The sequence below is a fragment of the Marmota monax genome, unplaced genomic scaffold, assembly GCF_021218885.2.
Source record: "Marmota monax isolate L192 unplaced genomic scaffold, Marmota_monax_Labrador192_F-V1.1 WCK01_AAM20220418_F8-fsc00321, whole genome shotgun sequence".
NCBI lineage: Eukaryota > Metazoa > Chordata > Mammalia > Rodentia > Sciuridae > Marmota > Marmota monax.
This window is the reverse complement of record NW_026694856.1, coordinates 276,891-301,426: the sequence shown is the minus strand read 5'-3', so window position 1 is coordinate 301,426 and position 24,536 is coordinate 276,891. Positions and strand designations below refer to the sequence as shown.

The following is a 24,536-nucleotide window of genomic DNA, read 5'->3' as shown; positions in this document are numbered from 1 at the left end:
TAATCTTTTTCATCCTCTTATAAAAAATTTCTGCTGATACAAGAATATCATGTGTCCTGTTCATAAAGAAGAACAAACTAGAGGCAGCAATAGGCCTTACCAACTAGTTATATCAGCTGGACCAGTGTAAAACCTTGGTTACTTCATTCTTTTTTCTTTTTATAGATGAGGATGGTCTTGGTATCAGTATTATTGGAATGGGTGTTGGAGCAGATGCTGGACTTGAGAAACTGGGAATATTTGTCAAGACAGTAACAGAAGGTGGTGCTGCTCAGCGAGATGGCAGGTAAGCTAATTATAGTTGTTAGTGACTTAAAATCCTAGAAAACTGGGGATTTCTTTCAGTGTTATCTTTCTTCTTTGTTTCATAAGGATGGAATTTCAGAGTGTTTCTCAGATGTAGAAAATATGAAAATGCTTGAATTACTTTCTCATTTGTAGGCAGAATATATGCTTTAATGTATATTCAATAAATGAATGGATCTGTCTGTATCTGTCTCCCTTTGAATCTAGCCATTCATTTATCTGTCTAGTGAGAAATGGACAAAAAAATCAAAACATGTATAGCTGAAGAACATTTACAATGGAGTTGAGCATGTGGTTTTACTTCAGAAATAGTGAGACAAATGATAATAGTTCTGGCATTTTTGAAAATGATAGAAATGGCAGGGAAATTAGGAACTCTTCTTCTTCGTTGATGATAATTCTGGAGATAGGGGCTTCTCTAAACATGTTCTACCTAAATATGCAGATTCTTGAGCACCACCTACACCTGTACAATTAAAATTGCCAGTAGTGGGCTCTGATAGGGTGCACTTAACACATCCTCTTTGGATAGTTTTGATGTGCAACATAACATCAGGTCATTATTTTTTAATGTTTTATCTTTCATCATCTCAGGCTACATATAACTTTATTGTAAAGATTTCAATTAATACACTAACCTTATGATGTTTTGGGTTGAAACTGAAAGTAGAACCTTGGCAACAGAAATAAAAGTAGACTCCAAAATATGATAGCCAAATTCAAAGAAATACCATCTTACTTTTAGGAACATTGAATAAATGGCTTTGATTTTTTTTCCAGTATTTTTCTATATGCTTTAGCCATCTTACCTACCACGAAATAATAAAGCACGTTGAAAGTAATTTTTGAATCTGTGTTGATACCCAGAGGGTATTTTTTTTTTTTTTGGTAATCCTAGAAACACATATTGATATACAGAAATATTTCCCCAGGAATACTAAATTGATTTATGTAACTAGAAAGTTGTATCTTTGTTTTTTTTCTGTGTATTTAGGGCCCATACCTTAGTCAGTTGTCTTGTTTGTACTCCCGTAGCACTCATTATAATACTTTGCACAGAGAAGGTCTGAAGTGGATCTTTCGAGTGAATGGCCAGTGGACTGCATGTGTTTCACACTTAATGTGGAATGTGGATATTTTGCCTTTGAAAGTAGTTTAGAGAGTCTTTATTTTCAGAGTAGTAAAAGAAATAACCTCTCTGACCCTTTAATCAGTTACATAATGGTAATAGTATTTTCAGGTATTAATTTAGCAACTTTCTTCTAAGTAAGCTATAATTTATTTGTAAACTCTACCTTGTTTGTACTAATTTCGTTGAAAAATTTAAAAGGCATTTCTAGGTGATAGGAAATAGTTTTTATAGTTAGTATTCAAGCAATTATAAATTGTTATGAACCACCCCTCTTAAATGAATTGACTTCAACTCCAAACCAAAATATTAATTGTTTTAAAATCACAAAGGATAAAAATTTTTCATTCATTCATATTTATTTTTGACTTTAAAAAAAAATTAGGTTTGTTTTCTGTTAACCTATTTACTGATGTTTTCTTCTGTGTAGTTTCATTATTTATACTGACATTAGACCTTTGCTTTGTTAGTTTCAGTGTGCATTTCCTCAGTTCTTTTAAATAAGTATTTACTTAGTATATCAACCCTGCTATTGTTATAATAGATACATAGTATTTGTATCCCCCCTTCTTGTTTCCTGTCTCCATATAATAAACTTTTATATTTCTAATATTTTACTCCTTCAAAATGGCTTGTAACCTCTAACTGCACTCTTGAGTACTTCAAAAAAAATTTGTGTAGTCACTTTCTATATCATCCAGTGTAGTTGAAACATTTTAGATCTCTCTTATTCTTTCTTTTTTTTTTGGTGAAGATTTCATGCCTGTACCTTCTTATATGAGGCCTTAAACATAGGGAATACTCAAAATATTTCTTACATGAGTGAATCTTGTGTTTTATTCACTTTGGGTACATTTATTTGGGCCTAATATTTATTTATTTATTTGTTTATTTATTTATTTACTTATTTATTTTACTCTTTCTTTCTTTCTTTTTAAAAGTTATCTCTCTCAGGGTAACTTGTAATTTATCTTAAGGACATCATAGCCCCTTCCATCTTCTCCTTGAGCTCTAATTTTTAAATAAAATAATATTATATATACTAACCATTAGTTTTTGTTTCCCTTAATGTAGATTATATGATTCCACACAGGAAACTTTTTTACACTAATGATTTCTTCAGACCTCTTTGGTGTTTCTATTAAGCAAAACAAGTTTCCTTTCTGGGCACACTCTTCTAGTCAAATTTTTTGCTTTCACCCTGACATTGCTGTCTTGATATGTATTTTCTCATACATTTAAATGTTCACTGTCTAGCATTTTAGGGAAGAACTCTGTTTACCAAAGTTCATTACTGTTGCTCCAGCTGGTCTCCCTGCCATTCATGCCTGGTTCTTTGTTGACATATCTCTGTGAGGTAGAGTTGTTTTTTCTCTTCCCAGAAACATCATGTCAATAAATAATTATCTAACAACATTAAACCCCAGAGAGCCTAACATATGTTTTCATTAGCTTTATACCCATTAATTCTGGCTTTTTAGGTTAAGGATTGAGGATTCTCAGCAATATCAGGCCAAGGCTAAAGAGCAGTGTTATTGCACACTTTTGGTGAATAAAGCGTAGGAAAATTATGGCGGAAATGCCATGATATGATGGCTTGAAATGAGTCAGGTACATTCCCATACATTGCATTCCAGTAGAGATTGTTTCCAGGCAAAACAGGCTGTTTCTTCTGCTATTCTGGAAACTTTTGGAAAGGCCAGATAATCTATAGATATCTCTGGGATACAAAGATCTGTTTACATATTTTTTACCACCAAGAGTCACCCCTTTTTTTGTGTGCTTTTAATTATAGGCAAGATTTGAGAGAGCTTATTAGTGCTATTATCTGTGAGGTTGTGGCTAACTGTTACTCTTGGCCAGGCATGATGGCGCATGCCTATAATCCTAGGAGGCTGAGGCAGGAGAATCTGTAGTTCAAAGCCAGTCTCAGCAACCTAGTGAGGACCTAGACAACTTAGAGGACCCTGACTCAAAATAAAAAATAAAAAGGGCTGGGGAATATGGCTCCGTGGTTAAGCGCCCTTGGGTTCAATTCCTAGTACCCAAACAAAATCAAAAACAAAAAAGCTCTAAAAGTTATCCTCTCTCAGGGTAAGAGATTCAAACAGAGTGAGTGTCAGATACTTTCCTACCATGATAATCATTGATAAATAAGATAATTAGCTGGCTCATGATCAAGTAGATTGTAGCAATAGTCTGTGGTAGAATAAACCTGAGCTCCAGTTGTCTTTGCCTCTCCCCCTTGTGCTCATTTTTAGTTTTTTAAGCTTGTCTTCACTTTAATCACCACACATTCTGACTATAAAAAGATAAATCAAAATGCCCCTCAAATAGCCACTCCCAAACCTCGCCTCCTCCCTCCCTTCCTTCCCATTGTTTAATAAAATTTTTTTAAATATTTTTTTAGTTGTTGATGGTTCTTTATTTTATTTGCTTAATTATATGTGGCGCTGGGAATCAAACGCAGTGCTTCACATGTACAAGGCAAATGCTCTACTGCTGAGCTACAACCCCAGGCCCTAAAAAAAAAATTAAGGTGGTTTTTATTTTCTTGGTTTTTTAATAGTGTATCAGATTTTAAATTTTTCTTTAATGAATATATCACTTTTGAAATGAGAAAAGCTTTTTAAAATAAATTTTCTTGTAAAGAAAATAGTAATCAAATAGAGTTGTGCTTTCTTATTTCCCTTAATGTTCTCTGTGTTGAGGCAGACAGGAAGAACTATGTAGAATCTGCATTTCAATCATAGGATCCCTCTTTTTCACACTTGGCTCTGAATGCAAAGAAGACACCTAGTTGAACATCAGTTGTCTGTTGCTGGGTGCCCTGCACTTGGCTTTCCTCTCAGCACTTCCGGTGCTCTTCATCTTTGGTGGAGATGTACATTTCTACCCAGTGTTGCGCTCCTACTGCATGAAGGACTTCCTTTAACATTTAATCACCAACACTGCTGCTCATGAATTCTTTAACTTTTTTTTTTTCTTTTTCAGTACTTTTTCCAGACTTATTTTTTTCTGTTTTGAGTCACTTGGGTGTGCACCAACAGAAGTGTTTTTTACAGACACATTACATTAGAACATGCTATAAATATTGGTTTTCTGATTATAAATTAATTGTATATGATAGGCATTGTGAAAATCCTGTTGAAATATAGCAGCTTCAACTCATGTAATAATTCTCCCTCTCCCTGTCATTGAGAATGTGCCCTTTGGGCTTTGATTTAAATTATAGATTGAGTTCAAACACTTTAGATGAAATATTTTGTTGTTAAACACACATGTATATTTTATAAAGAGCAGGGAACTATAACATTTCAGTCTAAAGGAAAACCTTTTTGAATATATCTCTAGTCACCGTAAAATGTTATCAATGGTCAAATAAGTATGTACAAATGACATTTTAAAGTTATAAAGGTAAATATGTTACCTTTATAGTAGTTCATGGGTAAAATTTTGAAAAATGTGACAAAATATGAAGAAGAAAACAAAACTAGCATTTTGTTGCAAGGTATTGGTGAGGTCAGCATTTTTATATAAAAATCATCATGAACATTTCTTATTATTTTTTTGGAACTAATTCCTAGGACTATAATTACCACATCAAGGTGTATTGCATTTCAAACACTTTAGAAATACTTTGCAAATCTGCCCTTTTGAAAGGTTGTTTAGTTTGTACTCAGGGTCTAATAGCCTCCTGCCCCCTCATTCAGGCCGAATATTGTGTAATAAAAATCTTTAATAATTTGGCAATTATTAAATACATTATTACTTTTAAATTTTAATTTCTTGTTTTTGAGCCTTTCCAAATGTTTACTGGCCATATTTCTTTTATTCTTTTTAAAATAAATTATTTTGTTTGCTTCGTTCCTGTTGCACATTTTACAACCAAGTTATTGACTGTTTTTTTAGCACTAATCTCCATAAATGTCATACCAACTCCCCTGACTATGTGACCTCACAGAACTTTCTTCCCTACTCCCCCACTCTCACAAGTATGAGCAAGTACAGTAAACAGAATTAATATGGAACTCTAAACTTACATATAGAAAATTCTGTATTTTTTTCTTGTTCTTAATGTTCCAATTTATTGCTTTCAAAATTAGAGACCTACCACTTTGAGACATCCAGGGGCCTTTTCTTAGACTACTTCCTCTGTCTTTTTCAGCGTCATAATAGGAATTCTATTTCTAGTGAGTATGCTCTCTTGTTTGACATTTTCTGGGTTATCCTTTATAGACCCTTTTCTCCTTTGTTGTTGTTTTCTTGTTTTAAATTCTATATTGTAAGAAGGTACAGATCCAGAACCAAAATGGCTGAGAATCAGAAAAAAGAAAAATAAAAAAGTACAAAATTAGAAAACAAGCAAACTTCCAGCATACCTGATTGGTAGCAAAGAAAATTTCTATTGCTTTTTGAGAATTATACTGATGACTAAAAAAATGACACCTGTGTTTACATAACTTAAAGTGCATTTCTGTGGTGACACAGTTTAATTAGCTTTGTGAGTCCTCTTGGCCATCTCAGTGCTTCTTCTAAAACTGTGATATCCATTTAAGCTAATACACAAAGAAATAAATCGATGGCTTATAAAAAGAACACGTATGAAAGATTCTGTTAAGCTCCCTAGAGAATTAGGAAACTAGCATTAGAATTAGGAAACTAGATATTAAATATGGTTAAAAGGGTATTTAAAAACTAGATATTTCGGCTGTGGATGTAGCTCAGTAGTAGACTACTTGCCTAGGATGTAAGTCCCTGGGTGTGATTCCTACTATTGAAAAAACAAAACCAAAACAGTCAAAATAATGTCAGAAGAACACAGCTTAGCTCAATACAAAACTGCTCAATGTTCTTTACCTATATGAATGACAATATTTAAATACCAAGTATTTGTGAGATTGTAGTTTGTCAATTTCTAATATTATTGGAAATACTATATTCTTTGACTCAGGAATTTCACTCCTAGGTGTATGTTCTGGAGAACTCATATATGTGTATAATGAGGAATATGTAAAATTGCTGATTATATAGTATTTATATAGCTAAAATGGAAAATATCGCAATTTTCCATCTACAAAATAATGGATAAATATATTTGATATATTTATAAAAGATAAACTGTATAGTTAAAACAAATTAGTTGGAATTACATTTATAGTAGTCAGAGATAAATATCAAATACAATGTTGAGTCAAGTAAACAGTTGTGAAAAGAGGCATACTTTATAATTTTTTAAAAAATATACAAAGCATATATAATGTGCCTAACCATGCACACATATTATTCTGTTTCAAAAAAATCAGTAGAAAGGCTAAATATACTTTAAATATTGCAGAGTGCTAAAATGTGATAAAGTTGGGTATTGGAGTATTTATTATCTAATTCCCATTTTTCCATTTTTGAGATATTTCATTAGGAGAAAGAATATATATATATTATATGTTTCATATAATATATGAAACATACAAATTTAAAACCATTATGCACCAAACTTTACTAATACAGTTTGTCTCAAAAATAAAAATAAGTAAATACATAAGCAACATATTAGTATATACATGTAAGCACACACATACATTACTTATTTGAAGTATTCAACTTAAATAGGAAGGATTTCCTGCAATGCCTGATAATGTTAACTTGGAGATGGGAGGTGAAATGGATCCTGGGAATTGGGTCCAATGGTATTTCAGCTTGATCTGATATGCTTTCATTAAGAACAAAAAAACTATTGTAAATATGTCATACACTTGCAGTTTTCAGTTTTTGTGAAGGGAATATGGATGTTTGGTAAACTGAATCTTTGGTTAAGTCTTACTTATTTTTGTCTTTCAAAACAGTTTCTAAAAAACATTAAACATTTGACTAAGATCTGGGGCTTGTATGTAAAAGTTAAATTTTGGATCAATAAGAATATTCTTAAATTCAAGTATTTTGTCAACTAATTTAATGAGAATGACAGTGCAATTATCAAATAAATTAATTGTGGGTAATTTTTTCCTTTTTCTAAAGAATACAAGTCAATGACCAGATTGTGGAAGTGGATGGAATCAGCTTGGTGGGTGTCACACAGAATTTTGCTGCAACAGTTCTCAGAAACACCAAGGGCAATGTCAGGTAAATATGTGGCTTCATATGTACACAATTTGGTCACTTCATATTTTGTTGAATAATAGTTTCCCCTTGTTTTACTTATAAATATATGCAATTACAATGAAATTTTTATTTGAACACTAAAAACTCTGAATCAATATAGTTAATTATTGAGCTATTTTAATACGCCTTATTGCTAATACAGCAAGAGTTTCTAGGAAGATAGAATTTCTAGTTATAGCCTCAATAAATATTAATTTAGGTCCCTTAATCCTATTAACAAAACCAGTTATACAATAAATTAAAATTGAAGTAATTATAAACATATTCAATGTCATGTATTATTTAGACAAGTAAGCTATAGGATTTGAAGCTAACTGCATTTTTAGATCTACTTATTTGTTTTAAAGAATTAGCCAGGACCAAGCATAATGAACTATAACTCTTCCAACCTAATAGGACAGAGGGGACATTTTTTCAGACCTTGAAATTTATACCTGACTCTTGGGTTGTCAGAATTCTAGTCTGGAAAACAAATAAGAAAGGAGTCCTAAGCCAGGTAAGGTCAAGGTTGGAATAAGTTTTATTTGGTCATAGGTTACTTAATTTTTTAAAAGCACTGTTTATTTCTTATCCTTTTTCAAAATGCTATGAATGAACACATTAGGGAACCATTATTTAGTATGTATAATTATGAAAGTGGTTTAGTGTTATCATTATCAGAAAGAAATTGTCAAACATTCTGAAAATATTCGTGAATTAGCATTGCTATAAAGATTCATCATTAGAATTTCAAATCAAATTTCAGATCAAATTTTAGGGCCTTTCAGTGGGAAAGTACCATTTGATGCTGAGGAGATGTTTTAAGGAATACAACCTAAGTGATTCATTTAGGCAGTTTATTGATGTTTCTAGAATACCCATAGTCTTGTGAAAAATATGTAAAATAATTGGAAAAAATACAGGAAAATATGTGCAATGTTCTCTGAGCTTCATGAGTGAGCTCATCTGTAAATGTGATTGTCCTGAAGGTTACCTTGTGTTCTTGAGACAGCACATTCCTATATCAGTATAGCTGTTTATTAGGCTGTAAGATAAATTTTAATATTAAATAAATAAGGTAGACACTCAACTTGTAAGAGCATTTCTTAGTTGAAAGAGAGTTTGTAGTGACACAAACTCATAGCCATCCCTTTCTGTTTTGACTATTGGCCATATAATTTTGTGTTGGTTATTTCAAGACTTGTACAAATTTCATATGGCCTCTTAACTGGTCTTCCTGATTTCACTTTCTCCCTTTTTCATTCTGTCCTAATCATTAACCCCTAAAGGAAGAACATCATTGCAGATTTCAAATGTATGAAGGGATATTGTGGAAAAAGGAATTGACTTTCTGTTTATCTCTAATATTAGAAGAATCATGACTTGAGTAGTAGAAATTTAATAATTCTGCAACAGTCACATCCATCTCTCTTCAGAAACCATCAACAGCCCTCCCTCCATTCTGTGTAGAATATAAGCTTTTTAGTTGTGTTAAACATCTTCCATCCCCTGATCTTTTCACTTGCCTCTCTTTGTTCATGTCTGGTGCAGTCATGTAGTCATCACCCTTGAGACACGACTTGTGTATTAATTATTTCTCTACATTTCTCCTTGCCATTTTTTCTTCTTAAAATACTGTTTCCTGTTTAGAATCTACATATCTTGAAGAACATATTGCAACTCTTTTGCCCTCCAGGAAGTCCTCCTTATCCTCCCTCTCTTTTCTGATCTCTTCTTTCTCATAATGCTCATAATTCATAAATACTTTTTTGAACTTGAGGTTACAGAGTGTCTACTTTTTGTCTTTAAAATGCATATACTTTATTTCCCCACTCTCTTGGCAAAAATCTTAACCTACCCATGGGCTTAAGATCCTGGGCTTCTTCCAAATTATTGAGCCCAAGATCTTAATTTACTAAAATTATACAACACAGGATCTTAATTAACTGCCTTTAAAGAGAAAACTTTTTCTCAATTTTAACTTTTCAAAAATAATATTTGAATTCTCTGAATTCAAATAGTAAATCTTCATAAAATACTAATACAAAAATAAGCTCCAAAACCTAATCCTGTGATAACTTTTTAAACTGGTGTTTTACAATATATGTCCTTCTGTATTTTTGTTCATACCATACTTAGTGGTTGTTAATTTTATCTGGTATATTATCAAGTTTAGCTGGACTTTTTCTAACTACTAAGCACAGGCCTAAAAGGATTATGTAGAACTCCGGCTTTAAAGATTTGAAACCAGAGGTGGTGAAAAATTAAAACTGAGATTTGAATTGAGATTATTTTTTTAAGTATTAAAGATTAAGTTTTTATTTATTTCCTGGAAATGTACATGAAATATGTGTCAACGTTTGCATATTGATCAGATGCATGTTAAAATCTTATGACTTTACCCACAAGTTTAGAGAATCATTTTCTTGTTTCCTCATGTGCTTTGTTTCATTAATCTTTTAATGATTATACCTGAATGTAGGAACTAATAGTATGGATAAAGACCCCATTAGTATGTTGTAAAGGCATATATGTTTTTCAACCTTACATTATTTAAATGATATAAAGCATATTAGGCCACTTTGAAAAAGTGATTCAGCTCAATCCAGGTTATGTTCCTGGGGAATATTGGAAACTCATGGCTCAAAGCATTGGTATGCTATTATTGTTTCCCTCATTTTATTGACATCACTTAAAACTAACTACTCACAATGACTGCTAGTCATATTAATTTCCGTAAATATTTAGTTAAAGAAAAACCTCACAAGACTGAAGCAATTTACACTCAATGTGATGACAGTCACAGGAGAAAGACATGAAAGTTAGAAGGTAAATATGGATGACTCAAGCAACAGTCTTCCTTTTCTTCCTCTATTGGGACTCATAGGAACCATTGCTCTCCAGATTTTAAATCACCACAGTCATATGCCCAAGTCACCTTGGTATTAAGGAGCCCAAAGTCTGTGTGTGGTAGGTATCCCTCATAGTGAGCTTGTCACATAGGTACATTTCCACTTCATGATTAGCTTTGACCATTGAAAACTCCAGGGTGCATTTATTTCTCAGTGTTCTCCTAAGAAACAGAACCAACAGCAGATAGTTATAGATTGATAGATTTGGGGAGTTGGCTCATGCATTTATGGAGATTAAGAAGACAGATGGCAAATCCAATGGGTAGATAGTACCAAAATGCCCATTTTTTAGATGAGGGAACTGAGGCACAGGAATTACTTGAGTAAACTCACATAGCTTGGAACTAGCTTGGAACAAATTGGAGAGCTAGAAACTGAGTCAGTGAGGTCTAGCGTCATGTGTAAAAAAAAAAGCACTTATCCCAGAAATCTGTCCTTTGTACCTGGTCCCGAGACCATAGAGACAGTGAATATATTCAATATTATTCATAGTTTATAAAAGAGTCAGCTTTATGATACTTATTTCTTTTTTTGTTTGTTTGTTTATTTTGGTGTGGTGCTAAGGATTGAACCCCCAGCCTTGTGCATGGTAGGCAAGTGCTCTACCCCTGAGCCACACTCCAGACCCTGCTTTTATCTCTGCTAGCTCTAATAAAATTCAGAACACATATTTTTTCTCTTATTTACAGAGATTTAAGACAAGAGACTGAATCAGTTTTGTTTAAATGTGAGACATTACTGATAAAATGATAGCAGATAAAGTTGTATTTTGTATTCAAAAATACTTGTAGTTTTGTATAACTTTAAACAATCTGTAAATATCTATTGATTCTTTCTATAGGTTTCAATTGGTTTTTATCCTTTTCAAATTACTTTATATTATTGTCTTTTAATGAGTTTATAAATTCTAGTTTAAGATTAGTTTTCCCATAACTAAACATGGACCAACAAACATAATTTGGTTTTAAAAGATCTCAAAGAAAAACATCATTTAATATATTATGAACTGTGAATAGGTGGGTAAAACTGCTCATATAACATTCTGAGTCTAACCTGTTTTTAAATTATCTTTATGTAATACAGAACCTGAGGATGAGAACAGAAGTTTATTGTAACTTGTTAACTAAATTACATTAGTGAAGTCATATCCTGTCAATACCACAGAGACTGTAGGTTTTTAAACAACTCTTAAAGCATTTTCTTTAGGTTTGCACCATGAATCACTAAATACATAATAAAAACATATGAAATAGTATTAGTCTAAAGTCAAAAGAAGAGAGCTGTACATGCATTACATAATTCATATTGGAAAGCATTAGTTAATATAGATTTTATCTGGATTTATCAAGTGCTTATTTCAGAGTTATCCAGAGTGTGATATTGATCCTTGATGAAAGTATGAAATATATTAATTAGGGATGAGGCAAGGTATAGCAGCCTATTGAAATAGTTTTGAAATACTAATTGGATTTGAAACATATACCTGGATTTGGTGTATAACAAAAACAGAAGAGTTAATATGTCAAATTGATTGGGCTAAGTTATGCCCAGATAGCTCGTAAATCATTATCTATATGTGTCTGTGAGAATGTTTCTGGAAAAGATTAGCATTTGAATCAGTCAACTGAGTAAAGATCACCCTCACCAATGTGGGCAAGCATTATCTAATGCAGAGAGCCCAAAAAGTTTAAAAAAAAAAAAAGATTGAAGAAGGGTGAATTCAAAAACTGTGTTTGAACTGGAACATCTTCTGCTCTTGGACATTGGGACTCCTGGTTTTCAGGTGTTTGAACTCATTCTAGGATATACCCTATTGGCTTCCCTATATCATATGATACACACTTGGCCAGTTACTGTTTATCAAGTCTCAGTTCATAAATCATTTCTTTAGTGGATGAGTTCTTCTCATATTATGCTATTTATGTTGTCTAAACCCCAAGTCAGTCTCTATCATATTATTATTTTTTTCCAAATAGTGTTCATCTCATGCTACTCTGTCTTTCTGGTGTTGACTCTCTTTTTTGATCCCCTAACAAATCAATTCCCATCTAGGCTGTGTGATGATTAGAATAAGGAGGAAGTAATGATCCATGATTTCCAAGGCTAAATTATAAAAGACATTGTGGCTTTCACCATGGTCTTTGGGTTGCCAACTCCGAAGAAGTCCAGCTGCCATGTTGAGAAGGCATTCAGAGAGCCTCTGAAGACTGTTCACACAAAGAAGAAATTAGGCCAGCCACTAGCCAGTACCAACTTGCCAGATTTGTTATGTAGGCCCCTGGGAAGCACCTCCTCCAGCCTTAGTAAAGCATTTAGAGGACTACAGCCCTAGCCTACATGTGGTTGAACTCAAGAACCAAGCCTAAACTGCTGAACCAAGACTCCCCTAAATTCTTGGCTTACAGAAACTGTGGAAGATAATAAATGTTTATAAATTTTGAAGCAGTCTGTACTAACAAATACAACTTACACAGTTTTGGTGCCTGAGTTTGGGCTGTAGCTAGAAGAACCTGAAGATGTGAGAATAGATTTGGGACTGGATTATTAATGAAATTATGAGAAGAGTGTTAATGAAAACAAAAAAGAGACTGATAGCCTTAAAGAAGAAAAAACAAAGTGTTATTGAAATGGGAAGAAAAGGGATCTTTGTTACATAATGACAAAGTGTAGCAACACCTTTTGTCACCTTCAGTAGTATAGAAGGTAGAAAATGTATCTTATAAACTGACTAGGACTTTTAATTCATGAGATTTTTAAGGCAAAAAGAACTGAAGGAGCTACCCAGCTTCTTCTTTTTTAATAATTTTTTTAGTTATAGATGGATGCAATATCTTTATTTTGTTTATTCATTTTTATGTGGTGCTGAGGATCGAACCCAGTGCCTCACATGTGTGAGGCAAGCGCTGTGCCACTGAGCCACAACCCTAACCCTCTGCCCAGCTTCTTCTTGATGTATAGAGGTAAATATGAAAGAAGGTAGACAAGCTAAAAGAGGAACTGTCAACTTTTAGCTCTAAACTAAACGTAGGTCTAATCCCACATATTAAGACCTAAAACAAGCTTCAGAAGGATCTGTCTCCAAGTAACTATCCCAGAACAATATTCAAGAATATTAGGACACAAAAAACATTTCAGTGTCCAGCACTAAAATAAGAATTGTAAGGCATATGAAGAAAAGGAAAATATGACATGATTAGTGGAAAATTAGTTAAGGAGAGACACCTCAAGAAATGTTAGAAATGATATATTAGTATATAATTACATTAACACAGTTATTGTAACTAGATTACAAATATGAGTGTAAAAGAAGGACTCAGTATCTGTAAATGGGTGAAAAATTATTTGCTCACCTCAACAGATATAGATTAAGAAAAAACTCTCAAGAAACAGCAGGGTACTTGCTTAATGTAATATGTATCATCTAAGTGAAACTGATAGTTAATATCATATTTAATGATTGGGATAAAGTGATTTTTCCCCTAGAATCAAGAATACTGCAAATATGTCCACCTTCACAATTCCTATTCAATTTTTATACTTAAAACAACAAAATACTTCTGAGAAAATATAACAACTTAAGTGTGAGAGGAAATAGAACATGTTCATACATCAGAATACTCAATATTTTTATGATTCCAACTTTTCACAAATTAATCTGTACATTAAACATAACCCTAATGAAAATCTCAGCAGGTTACTCTTATAGAAATTATTGTTCTTTAAAAATATCAGAGTTAAAGGATTTTCACTGCCTGAAAACTATAGAAAACAAGGCACTCTGGTTTAGGCATAAGGACACTCATATAGATTAATTGAACAGAATAGAGTTACATATATATTCTCAAAAATGTAAAGAAATTATTTTTTACAAAGACAATAAGGTAAGTCAGTGGAGGCAATTATAGTCTTTTCAACAAATGGTACAGGAAAAATTGGATGGCCTCATTAAAAATGAGACAAACAGATTAAAAATAAACAAAAAACACTTGACCTTCCTGTTATCACATACATAAAACTTAACTCTAGATTACTTACAGACCTAAGTGTAGCAGCTAAGACCCTAAGATCTCTAGAAAATAGGCAAAAAATCTTTATGATCTTGAGCTAATCAGAGTTTGGTTTTAGGACAGAAGCAGGAAGCATAAGAAGAAATAATGATAAATTAAACTACATCAAAATTTAAAACATGAAAAATACTCTTAAGAAAATGAAAATACATCAATTGAATAAATACTTAAAAACATTTACTGAAAAAGTAGTTATAGAGAAGATCTATAAAAACTCTTATAAGAAATAAAGTTATTATGGTAGTAACCATTAATATGATTTTTATTTGCTTTTCTTAAAATATGCAAATCACTTTAAGAAAAAAGTTCACCAAAGCAGATCTACAATTAAGCACAAGAAATTCTGTTCAACATCATTAATCATTAGGAAAATGTTAATTAAATCCAGAGTGAGGAACTACTATACAACTACTAGAAAGGCTAAAATTTAGAAGACTGATAATTTTACCTACTGACAAGCAATGTGTAGCAACTTCAACACTGATTCATTGCTGATGGAAATGCAAGACAGTACAGCCACAGTTCAACAGGTTTTTACAAACATATATCATACCAGACAGCAGTTCTACTCTTAGCTATTTACTCCACAGCAATAAAATACTCATACTATACAAAGATTCATATTCAAGTGTTCATAGGAGCTTTAGTCATAATAGTAAAAACCGTAAACTATTCAAATGTTCTTTAACTGATAATTTGGTGTATAAATTGTATTATATTTCATACAATGAAATACTTCTTAGTGGTGCAAAGGAACAAACTATTGACACATTCAGCACCGTGTATAATTCTCAATGCCATTATACTGAGTAAAAGAAGCCAGACACAAAAGCCTTTATATTATTGCTTGATTCCATTTATATAAAATTTTTAAAAATGTAAAACTACAGTGACAGAAAACAGATCTGTGGTTTCCCAGAACTACAGATGGAGGGAGCCTGTAGAAGAAGGAAGAAACATTTTGAGGTGATAAAAAGTTCTATATTATAGTTATTATCACACAACTATATAGACAGTTATCAGAAATCATCAGATTATCCAGTTTAAACTTGGTCAGCTTGTTATATAATTTTTACCTCTATAAAATTGAATTTAAAAATGTGTGAAAATAGCTGTGACTAACTCACAAAGCACCATATTAATTAATTATTGTTAATGATGCTGGTAATGTGGAAAGGAAGATTTGTCTCTTTAACAAGCGTAGATGTAATCTAACTGCATTTCCTTAGCAGTCGAAAGAGTTGATGGTGCTGTGTGCTTTTATTTTAACACTTTGTCCCAGAAAAAAAAAAGTTACATCATAAAATTCTCTGTACCTGGACCTTTTTCTTTATTCAAATGTGGATTTGCAACATAATTTTAAGAACCTTTGTTTTCTTTCATGTGTAGCTTTAAGCAGCACCTTGCTTGTTTGTGTACCTATGTTGGATAACATTATCTCAAAATTTGGTGACACCATTATTACCTTGTTATTACCTTGTGTTTTTTTGAGATCTATTTGTAAGTTATCTCATGTGGACTTCTCTACGGGATGAATCACAGAATGGAAACTGGCTTCTCCACTCATTCATTGAAAGGCGTTCTTAAGCGGTAGAACAATGGCCCATATCTGGAATCCCAACAGCTCAAGTGGCTGAGTCTAGAGGATTGCAAGTTCATAGCCAGCCTCAACAACTTAGTGAGGCCCTAAGTAATTTAGTAAAACCCTGTCTCAAAATTTTAATAAAGACCTAGGTATAAGCTCAGTGGTTAAGCTTCTCTGGATTCAATTCCCAGTTCCCCTCAAAAAAGAGGTCCGATGACAGAATCTCCCATCTTCTTATAATCTAATATCTAAAGTGACATTACATTAGTTATACTGTGCTTTATTTGATTAAAAAAAATCAGTACCTCTAGGCACACTGAAAGGGAGAGAATTACACAAGCCATGAATATCAGGACTCAGGGATCACTTCGTCTATGTTAGAGACTGTCTACATTAATGCTGGATAACTACTTGAGTGGATGGTTGTTTGGTCAAACAGATTGATATGCAGATTAATTTCATACCACAGTATAGTTTGTTTAATGTTACATACCTACTTAAGAAGAACCCTGAAAAACTTGAGATTATTTAGGAAAAACTGACCAAATGTAAGAGGTATAAACATTTTTCCTTCTATATATAAATGTTAAAAGTTTCTACAGCCTTTTGCCTTAAAAACAGAAAATTTAAGGAAGACATGGTAACAACTGTAAAACATTTGAAAGAGGGAATTTTAGAAAAAGGACTGGATACTCTATGGACGGCCATCCTGGATTTTGTTTCAAATTTCTAATGATTTGTGTGTTTGCTATTCATTGTCAGTCACATTAAAATTTAAATGCTTTTTGGAAAGTACCTGCTACCCACAATCAATAATTATGTATTCCTTGTGATTTTATCCTAAGCATACAGATTAATTTATCATATGGAGCTATATATCACTTTTGGAAATCCAGGATTTTATACCTGTTGTAATTACACACAAAATAATCTGAGGCTTTTAAATATTTATCCTTTTTGGAAGAGGTTATAATATGCAAAAGAAATTATAATTGAACTACAAGTGAGTTTTTTATGGAAATGTACTGTTTGTATTTGGATACATATCTGGGCATGTAATTCCTAAATTTGGAAGTTTTTGTTCTATTTTTGCTTAAGATCATGGAAATATGTTAAATCTTGAAATGATTTTACTTTATTTAAATTATTTCTATAATGTTTATGTTACCATTATAGTATATGGGGCAATTGAGAGTTTCACATTTTATGAGCACCTTTGATTTTGGGATTGTGCTTGATAGAGAATTTCCATATACATGGAAATTGATAGTCATTTTTGGTCTGTATTTACTTCTAAGACTATCCCCTGTCTCTCAGACAAGAGGAGCGCAATCACTGTGGATTTGTGACCATGGGTAGAATATTTTATTCTTAAAAATATAAGAAGAGTAGCGAGGCATAACAGTGTATGCCTGTATCCTAGCAGTTTGGGAGGCCAAGGCAGGAGGATCAAGAGTTCAAAGCCAGCCCCAGCAACTTGGAGAGGCCCTAAGCAACTTAGTGAGACCCTGTCTTGATATGAAATATAAAAAAGATCTTGGGATATATATATATATATATATATATATATATATGATCAACAAAGATCTGGGGAGATATATATATATATGAAGGATCAACAACTTCTAGTGTTAGAAGATTAAAAACATTGGGGATTTCAGAAAACTAATTAAAGGGGACTGTGGCTTGATGAAACATTTTCTGGTGTCACTACATACAGATTAACATTTTGCAAATTACCTTTTTAATGTTTATATGCATAAATATTTAAACCTGAGACATCAAAGCTAACTTAGAAATGTTATTTCTGGAAGTGATATAGAATTTTTGGAAAGTATCTTCTGAGTTTATACCTTTTATATACTATGGAATCCTTGAAATAGCCTGTGTTAGGCAAACTTTTTAAAGAACTTTTATTTATTTTACATTGAAATATAATATAGAAAAAAACTTATAATTGGTACTGGATTAAATGCAAAATTCATTTCAAAGGAATAATCGTAAATGTTTAGTTCTAGCTTTTGAAAGGAAACATTTTCATAGAGGTGAATTAAAAATTTTAAATGTCAAATATACAGTTTGGCATATTAGTCTAGCATGTTATATAGGGAGGAAAAATGTATAAGTGTATGCAATTATAAATAAGGGCACAAAGCTTGGTTGTTTCAGTTTTTAATCCCTCCCTATTATCAGCAAACTAGTGAATGTGGCTGGAGATAGATTTCTGCCACTTGTTCACTAGAATTAAGTTAAATATTTTTAAAACTCTCAATTTCAGAGAAAAGCTATATATATACATATATATATACACACACACACACATACATACATACATATACACATATATATGGATATGTATATATATTTCAGTATTGCTATTATTTGTTATATATATATGTGTGTATATATATATATATACACACATCTACACACACATAATATGATCATACAGAAAAATATGAGACACTTTTTACAAAAATCTTTGAAAGCATTATGTGATCTTGTGACCCCATGGCTCACAAGGGTTTTGCAATGGGATATTCAAGTGTCAATTCTGTGTGTCTATTTATCTTTATGTTTTTTAAAGATAAGTGTTTGATATTTGATGTATAATATTTGTCTAAATTATATTTTAATGGAATAACTGAATGTATACGAACTAATAATTACATCCTGGTATAACTTTTCCATTAGCTTCATTCTACATTAAGAATTTTTAAATTTCAGCATTGTTTAACTGCTACTGTTGACTAGCATTACCACATTCATTGGAACTAAAATTTATGATGGAAAAATGAGGCATTCACAGACTGTCATTTTTTTCACTTAACCTCTCATATTAGTCACACAGGACATGGGATATTTGTGACTTCAGTTTTGCAAATTTAAATGCATATTTATTGTTGTTTACTTTTTGTTTGATAGATTATGAGAGAATTTAATAAAACTAATCAAATGAATTCCATATAACATAGATGTCTAAACTCCAAAGGACAGTACATGGACATTGCTTGGTCTGATAATATATGAAAAGAAAAGAAATTACTGATTTATCCACTTTTATTTATTATATCTCAGTATGATAGGGAGCGTGAACTGTTCTTAATGGAATAATTCACATTGAAAGAAGGGGATTTTGGTTTCAGTAGTGCTATTATTTTTTATGCATAAGCATGGAAAATACTCTTTTTAATATAAAAATCTATTCAGGTTTGGTTTTAGCTACCTAATTCTCAATAGCTAAAAATAAAAGACCTCACCATCTCAGGTTGAAGCAAAGAAAAAAAAATTTAAATGACAAAAAGTATTTGTCTCTTAAAGGCACTTTATCAGTAGACTGATTTGACTACATATTTTATTATTGCAGCTGGAGATAATGTCTAAGATGCAACTTGTGCAGAAACATCAGTTTATTTGATCATGTGCATTTAGAGAAACTGACTGTTGCTGACTTAATTATTACATATTTCAAGGTTTTAAGAGTTCAATTTAAAGTGGTCATGTAATTAATACTCTTCTATTTTAGTGACAATGGAAAATAAAAATTTCAGAACGTCTTTTTCTTATAGTTGATTTATTTCATCCTTTTCCTATAGTTGACTCGCAAAAAACTGCTTTTAAAACTGTTATAAAATAGGAAGTAATTGGACAGTGTGAACAGTAAGCACTTTTAAACACATTCCACCTTATCCTGATAATAACAAATGCATAGTCTAGATAAGAACAAGAGCAAACATTTATTAAAAGACTTTCTTAAGCACTAGATACTTAGTTAAGCTTTATGTGGATTATACAATATTTATTTATTATGGTTATTATGCTCATTTTACAAATATAGAAACTGAGCCTTAGAAATATTAACATATGCAAGGCCTTAGATTCAATAAGTGGTGTTTACAGTTAGATAGATTTATACTATCAAAGCCATTTCCCCATTTTATAGGCCCTTTTAACCCCTGAATTGTACTATTACAGCATATCTGTACTCTGGATCCTTAATTGAAATAATAACCTTACCTTAAATTTGACATTTTATGCTGAATCCTATATTTGCTAGATAGTATGTATAATCTTACTTATAAATGAACTTAAAATATTGAGAACATATAGAAAAATAATACAAATGCTATACATGTTTCAAACACTTTTCAGTTTTGTCATAATAATAATGCAACCAAGTCCCTTTATGTATGTACTGCATTTTATTCTTCAATCACCCCTTTGGACACATAAGGTTAGATACTAATTTTCATGAGGAGAATACAGCTGAACAACAAGTAGTTTGTTTCCACTTTTCTTACTTTTCCTCTGGACTGTACTTATAAGGATGACTTTCTTTTACTGTAATCCTGTACCATAAATTATATTAGATTGCAAGGCTTTGAAAATGTATATAGCTGGGTACGATACTGCTGCTCCAAAAAGGTGCCTGAATGAAGGAGGTATGGGTTATTTTAACATAACATGTTTAAAAGTGAGTCTGTTTCATGTGATGAATTATCTTGTCTTATATGCAATTGCAAATCATTTCTATTTTGTCATACTATAAATCAATTTTGAATATACCCCAGTATTGGGCAAATAGCAAATTATGTTAAATTGTATAGACAAATTCAGAAAGCCAAGCTGTGATTTGAAGCAACGGTGTTTTTAAAATGCAGTTTCTTTAAGATTTATGGAATAGTTCTTATTTCCTCTGAGACTGATTACACATACACTCATTTCTTTGAATTTTAGCATTGCAAATAATTCCAGTTTGGGAAGTAAGGATCATTTTTTTGAGGTCAGGAAGAATTTACATATGATATTAAAGGTTTTGATCTATTGTAGTATATTATGATTATATAATTTCTTACTATAATACAACACATTATATTATTGTTTGGGCTCTTGTTTTTATAATTGTATGTTTTAGAGTATTTCACAAGGTCTTTATTAAGACCTCATTCATCCTTGGAATTAACGGCAATAGTTCCCAATGTTAGGCAAGTATATAATTTCTACATCTTACCTTTCTCTCTTCTGAATTGCATTGAGTAACTTTAAAGACTTGTCTTGCAGAGAAAATGAAATTCTCCATTCTTAGAAAAAAACTGTTGAACTAGAAAATCTGACAAAAATAACTTATGACTTAAATGTAAAGAATTTATGGTTTAAATGAATCTGAACTCTTAATTTACCTTTTACTTTGAACTTGTCTGCTGTTTCTGTAAATATGCATTTTGTTCATTAACTCTTTTTTTTTCTATCTCCTGTCAACTTTATAGTAGGTGAGTGATACTCCCTTAAACCTTACACTGATAAATTTAAAGAAAGGTAAAAGGTCAGTATAGACTTTGTTAAAACTACTGTTCTATGGTACAAATTTTTTGAGCTCTTTTTTATATGCATCACAAGACATAATTTTTCACATACATATATTTACTGAAAACATAATGAATTTGAAATAGTAACACATGTCTAGATTACTTTAACATAGTCAAGACTTTATGTATCTTCACCCATCATATCTCCAAATGAAATTACCCTGTGTATCTCTGGGCTTTTCAGAACTCATGTTTTAGAGTAGTAGGCAACAGAGTAAGAATGTTTATTCTTATACCTTTTTAACGTATTTTGGAGGTCTTAGCCAGTGCAATAAGGCAATAAATAGACAAACAAATAAAATAAATAGTAGGAAATAAGAATGCTTTCTTCATAATGGATGCAATCTTTAAATAAGAAAATATCCTAAGGTATTTACAAAAAAGGCCATAGGATTAATGAGTGAGTGTAGTAGCAAGGTCACAGATTCTAAGACCAGTATTAAAAAATCAATTATGTTTCTATACTCTAGCAACAAATAACTAAAAAATTAAGTCTAAAACTAATACCTCTTACAATAATTTCAGAAAATCTGTCATATTTTAAGATAACTTAAACTATAACTTAGACCTGTACACTGAAAACTGCAGTGTAGTATTCTGAGAAAATAGCGAAGATCTAAATAATACACATACACCATCTTCCTGGACCAGATGAGTTAATATTAGTAAGCTGTCAGTTTTCCACAAAATGTTCTGTAGATCCGAAGCAACGCCAAACCCAATGGGCTTTCTTTTAGAAATTGACAAGCTGTTTATAAAGTTTATATGGAAATCCGGGGAAAAATATAGTTGAATAATTCATATTACCTAGTTTTAAGACTTACTGAGTAGTAATGAAGGAAGTCTGATATTGGCAAAAGTACAAACGTATCAGTGACTAGATAGTAAAGCCTACAAGTTAACCCACAAATACATGGTCCACTCCTTTCAACAAATGTATCCAAGTAATTCAATAGCGGTAATGAATTATTTTCAACAAATGTTGTTGAAACAACTGATTATCCATTTGAAAAAATTTGGAACTTTACCTTTGTCACACATCATGCATAAAAATTTATTCAAAAGACACCTAATATAGAAGCAAAATATTAACACTCAAAGAAGAAAAATAGGAGAAATTAGCAATCAGGCAAATATTTCTTAGAAAACAAAAGGCATGATTTTTTTAAAAAAGTGATACAGCAGGTTTCCCTTGAAAGACACACAAAAGTGAAAAGGGAAGGCACAAACTGTAAGAAGAAAATAGATTGAACACATATACACGTGTGATATGTATATATATTTGCAATACATATAGACAAAGATATGTATCTAGAATATATAAAGAGCCATTACAAGTCAGTAACAAAAAGTCAGAGAAGTCATTTTTTAGGGACAGGCCAAAGATTTGAAAAGATATTTCACATAGAAAAGAGATATGGTCAATAAGTCCTTGAAAAGATCTATAGTTAATATCATCTGTCATCAGTCCATTAGAAATTAAAACCATTATGAGATACCATTAGATACCCACAAGCCTGGCTGAAATTTTAAAAGGCAGTGTTAAAAGTTAGAATATAAAACAGCTACAACTCTCATATGTTGCTATTAGGAACATAAAATGGTACCATCACTTCAAAAAACAATTTGGCAATATCTTTAAAGTTTAACATCCACTTACCTTATTACTAATCAGTTTCATGATTAGTAATTTGCCTAAGGGGAATGAAAACTTAAGGACACAAAAACTTGCACATATGTTTCTGGTAACTTCATGTCTAATATCCAAAATTCATGTAAACATCTATTAGTAGAAAAGTAGATCAACCAAATGTGGCATATTTAGTACAGTGAAATACTTAGTACTCAGTAACAAAAAGAACAATTTACTGATAGTTGAAACAACATGGATAATCTCCAAACCATTGTAGTGAGCCAAAGAAACTAAGATTTTCTATGATTCCATACATTTGAAACTCTGGAAAACAGTTCTTTGTTCCCAGGCTAAAGACAATTTACTGGAAAGAGATATAAGGAAATATTTGGGGTTGATGGAAATATTTTATATCTTCATTGATGTATTAATTACAGTTTTATATATTTGTCACACTTAATGACAGTACATTTAAAATAGATGTATCTTATTGTGTATAAATTATACTTCAATAAAGATGAGAAATTAGGTTTTGGTAAGTTCTATTTATACTTGATTCTCAAATGAAAATAACTCAAAAGATCATGATCACTCAAGCTTAATCGAAGTCTTGTTTGAAATTACATAAAAATATTTCTGAAAAGTAAATGAAGAACATTAAGGTATAAAATTTTTGTCCTTCAGTGAGTTTGTACAGAAAATATTAGTCTATGTTATTTGAAATGCAATATATAAAATATTATAATCAAAGGAATTATTAATTAAATATAAAAATGAGATTAAACTCAGAACATCACATTCAAAAATGATATTAAGTGATACTTAGAAACTGCATATATTATTTTATTATTTAATTTGTTGAGCAGAACACATTGAATTGACAAGGATGTATCATAAGTGATGTAAATAAGTAAATATTTCCCTTAGACTTTTTTCCAATAAGAATTAATATTAACAGACATTTCCTTTTTTTCCTTTATTTCTTGAACCACATACTTCCCCAAATCATCTTTTCCCCCAAAAGTGGTAATCAATTGGAGTTTTTGCTTTTAAAAGCAAAATTTTTGATAGTACTTCTATTTCCCCTCTTACCACCAAACTTTTTAGTACCTTAGCAGAAGTCTGTTAACAATATAATTTATGCCATGCTTTGAAAAAAATTTTAAAGCTTTTTGTGTTATAAAGAGGATTTTTTTATGGGATTGATTCTTAAGTTCAGTGGTACTTAAAATCATATGCTTGCTTCCAAACTTAATGCAACTTAAATGTGTACAATACTGCAGAATGAATTGTATCTGTTAGGGCTTCTCCCAAAGTGATAATTTTTTAATGGTCCTTTACAGTGTCCCTTTCTTTCCTTTATGAGCTGTGTCTGTAAAAATCACTTCTGTTGCTCAGCT

The 24,536-nt window shown here is 31.5% G+C and overlaps 1 protein-coding gene across 15 annotated transcripts in view; it reads left to right on the top strand.

The window, feature by feature from the left end:
- Window positions 1-24,536, top strand: part of Ppp1r9a (protein phosphatase 1 regulatory subunit 9A) — a 308,327-nt gene that overhangs the window by 184,558 nt on the left and 99,233 nt on the right. For all 15 annotated transcript variants that reach the window (XM_046426371.2, XM_046426370.2, XM_058573241.1 and 12 more), the window contains 2 exons: window positions 166-286; window positions 7,451-7,555. In XM_046426371.2, the coding sequence (XP_046282327.1) occupies window positions 166-286; window positions 7,451-7,555 (226 nt within the window). The remainder of the gene's footprint in view (window positions 1-165; window positions 287-7,450; window positions 7,556-24,536) is intronic.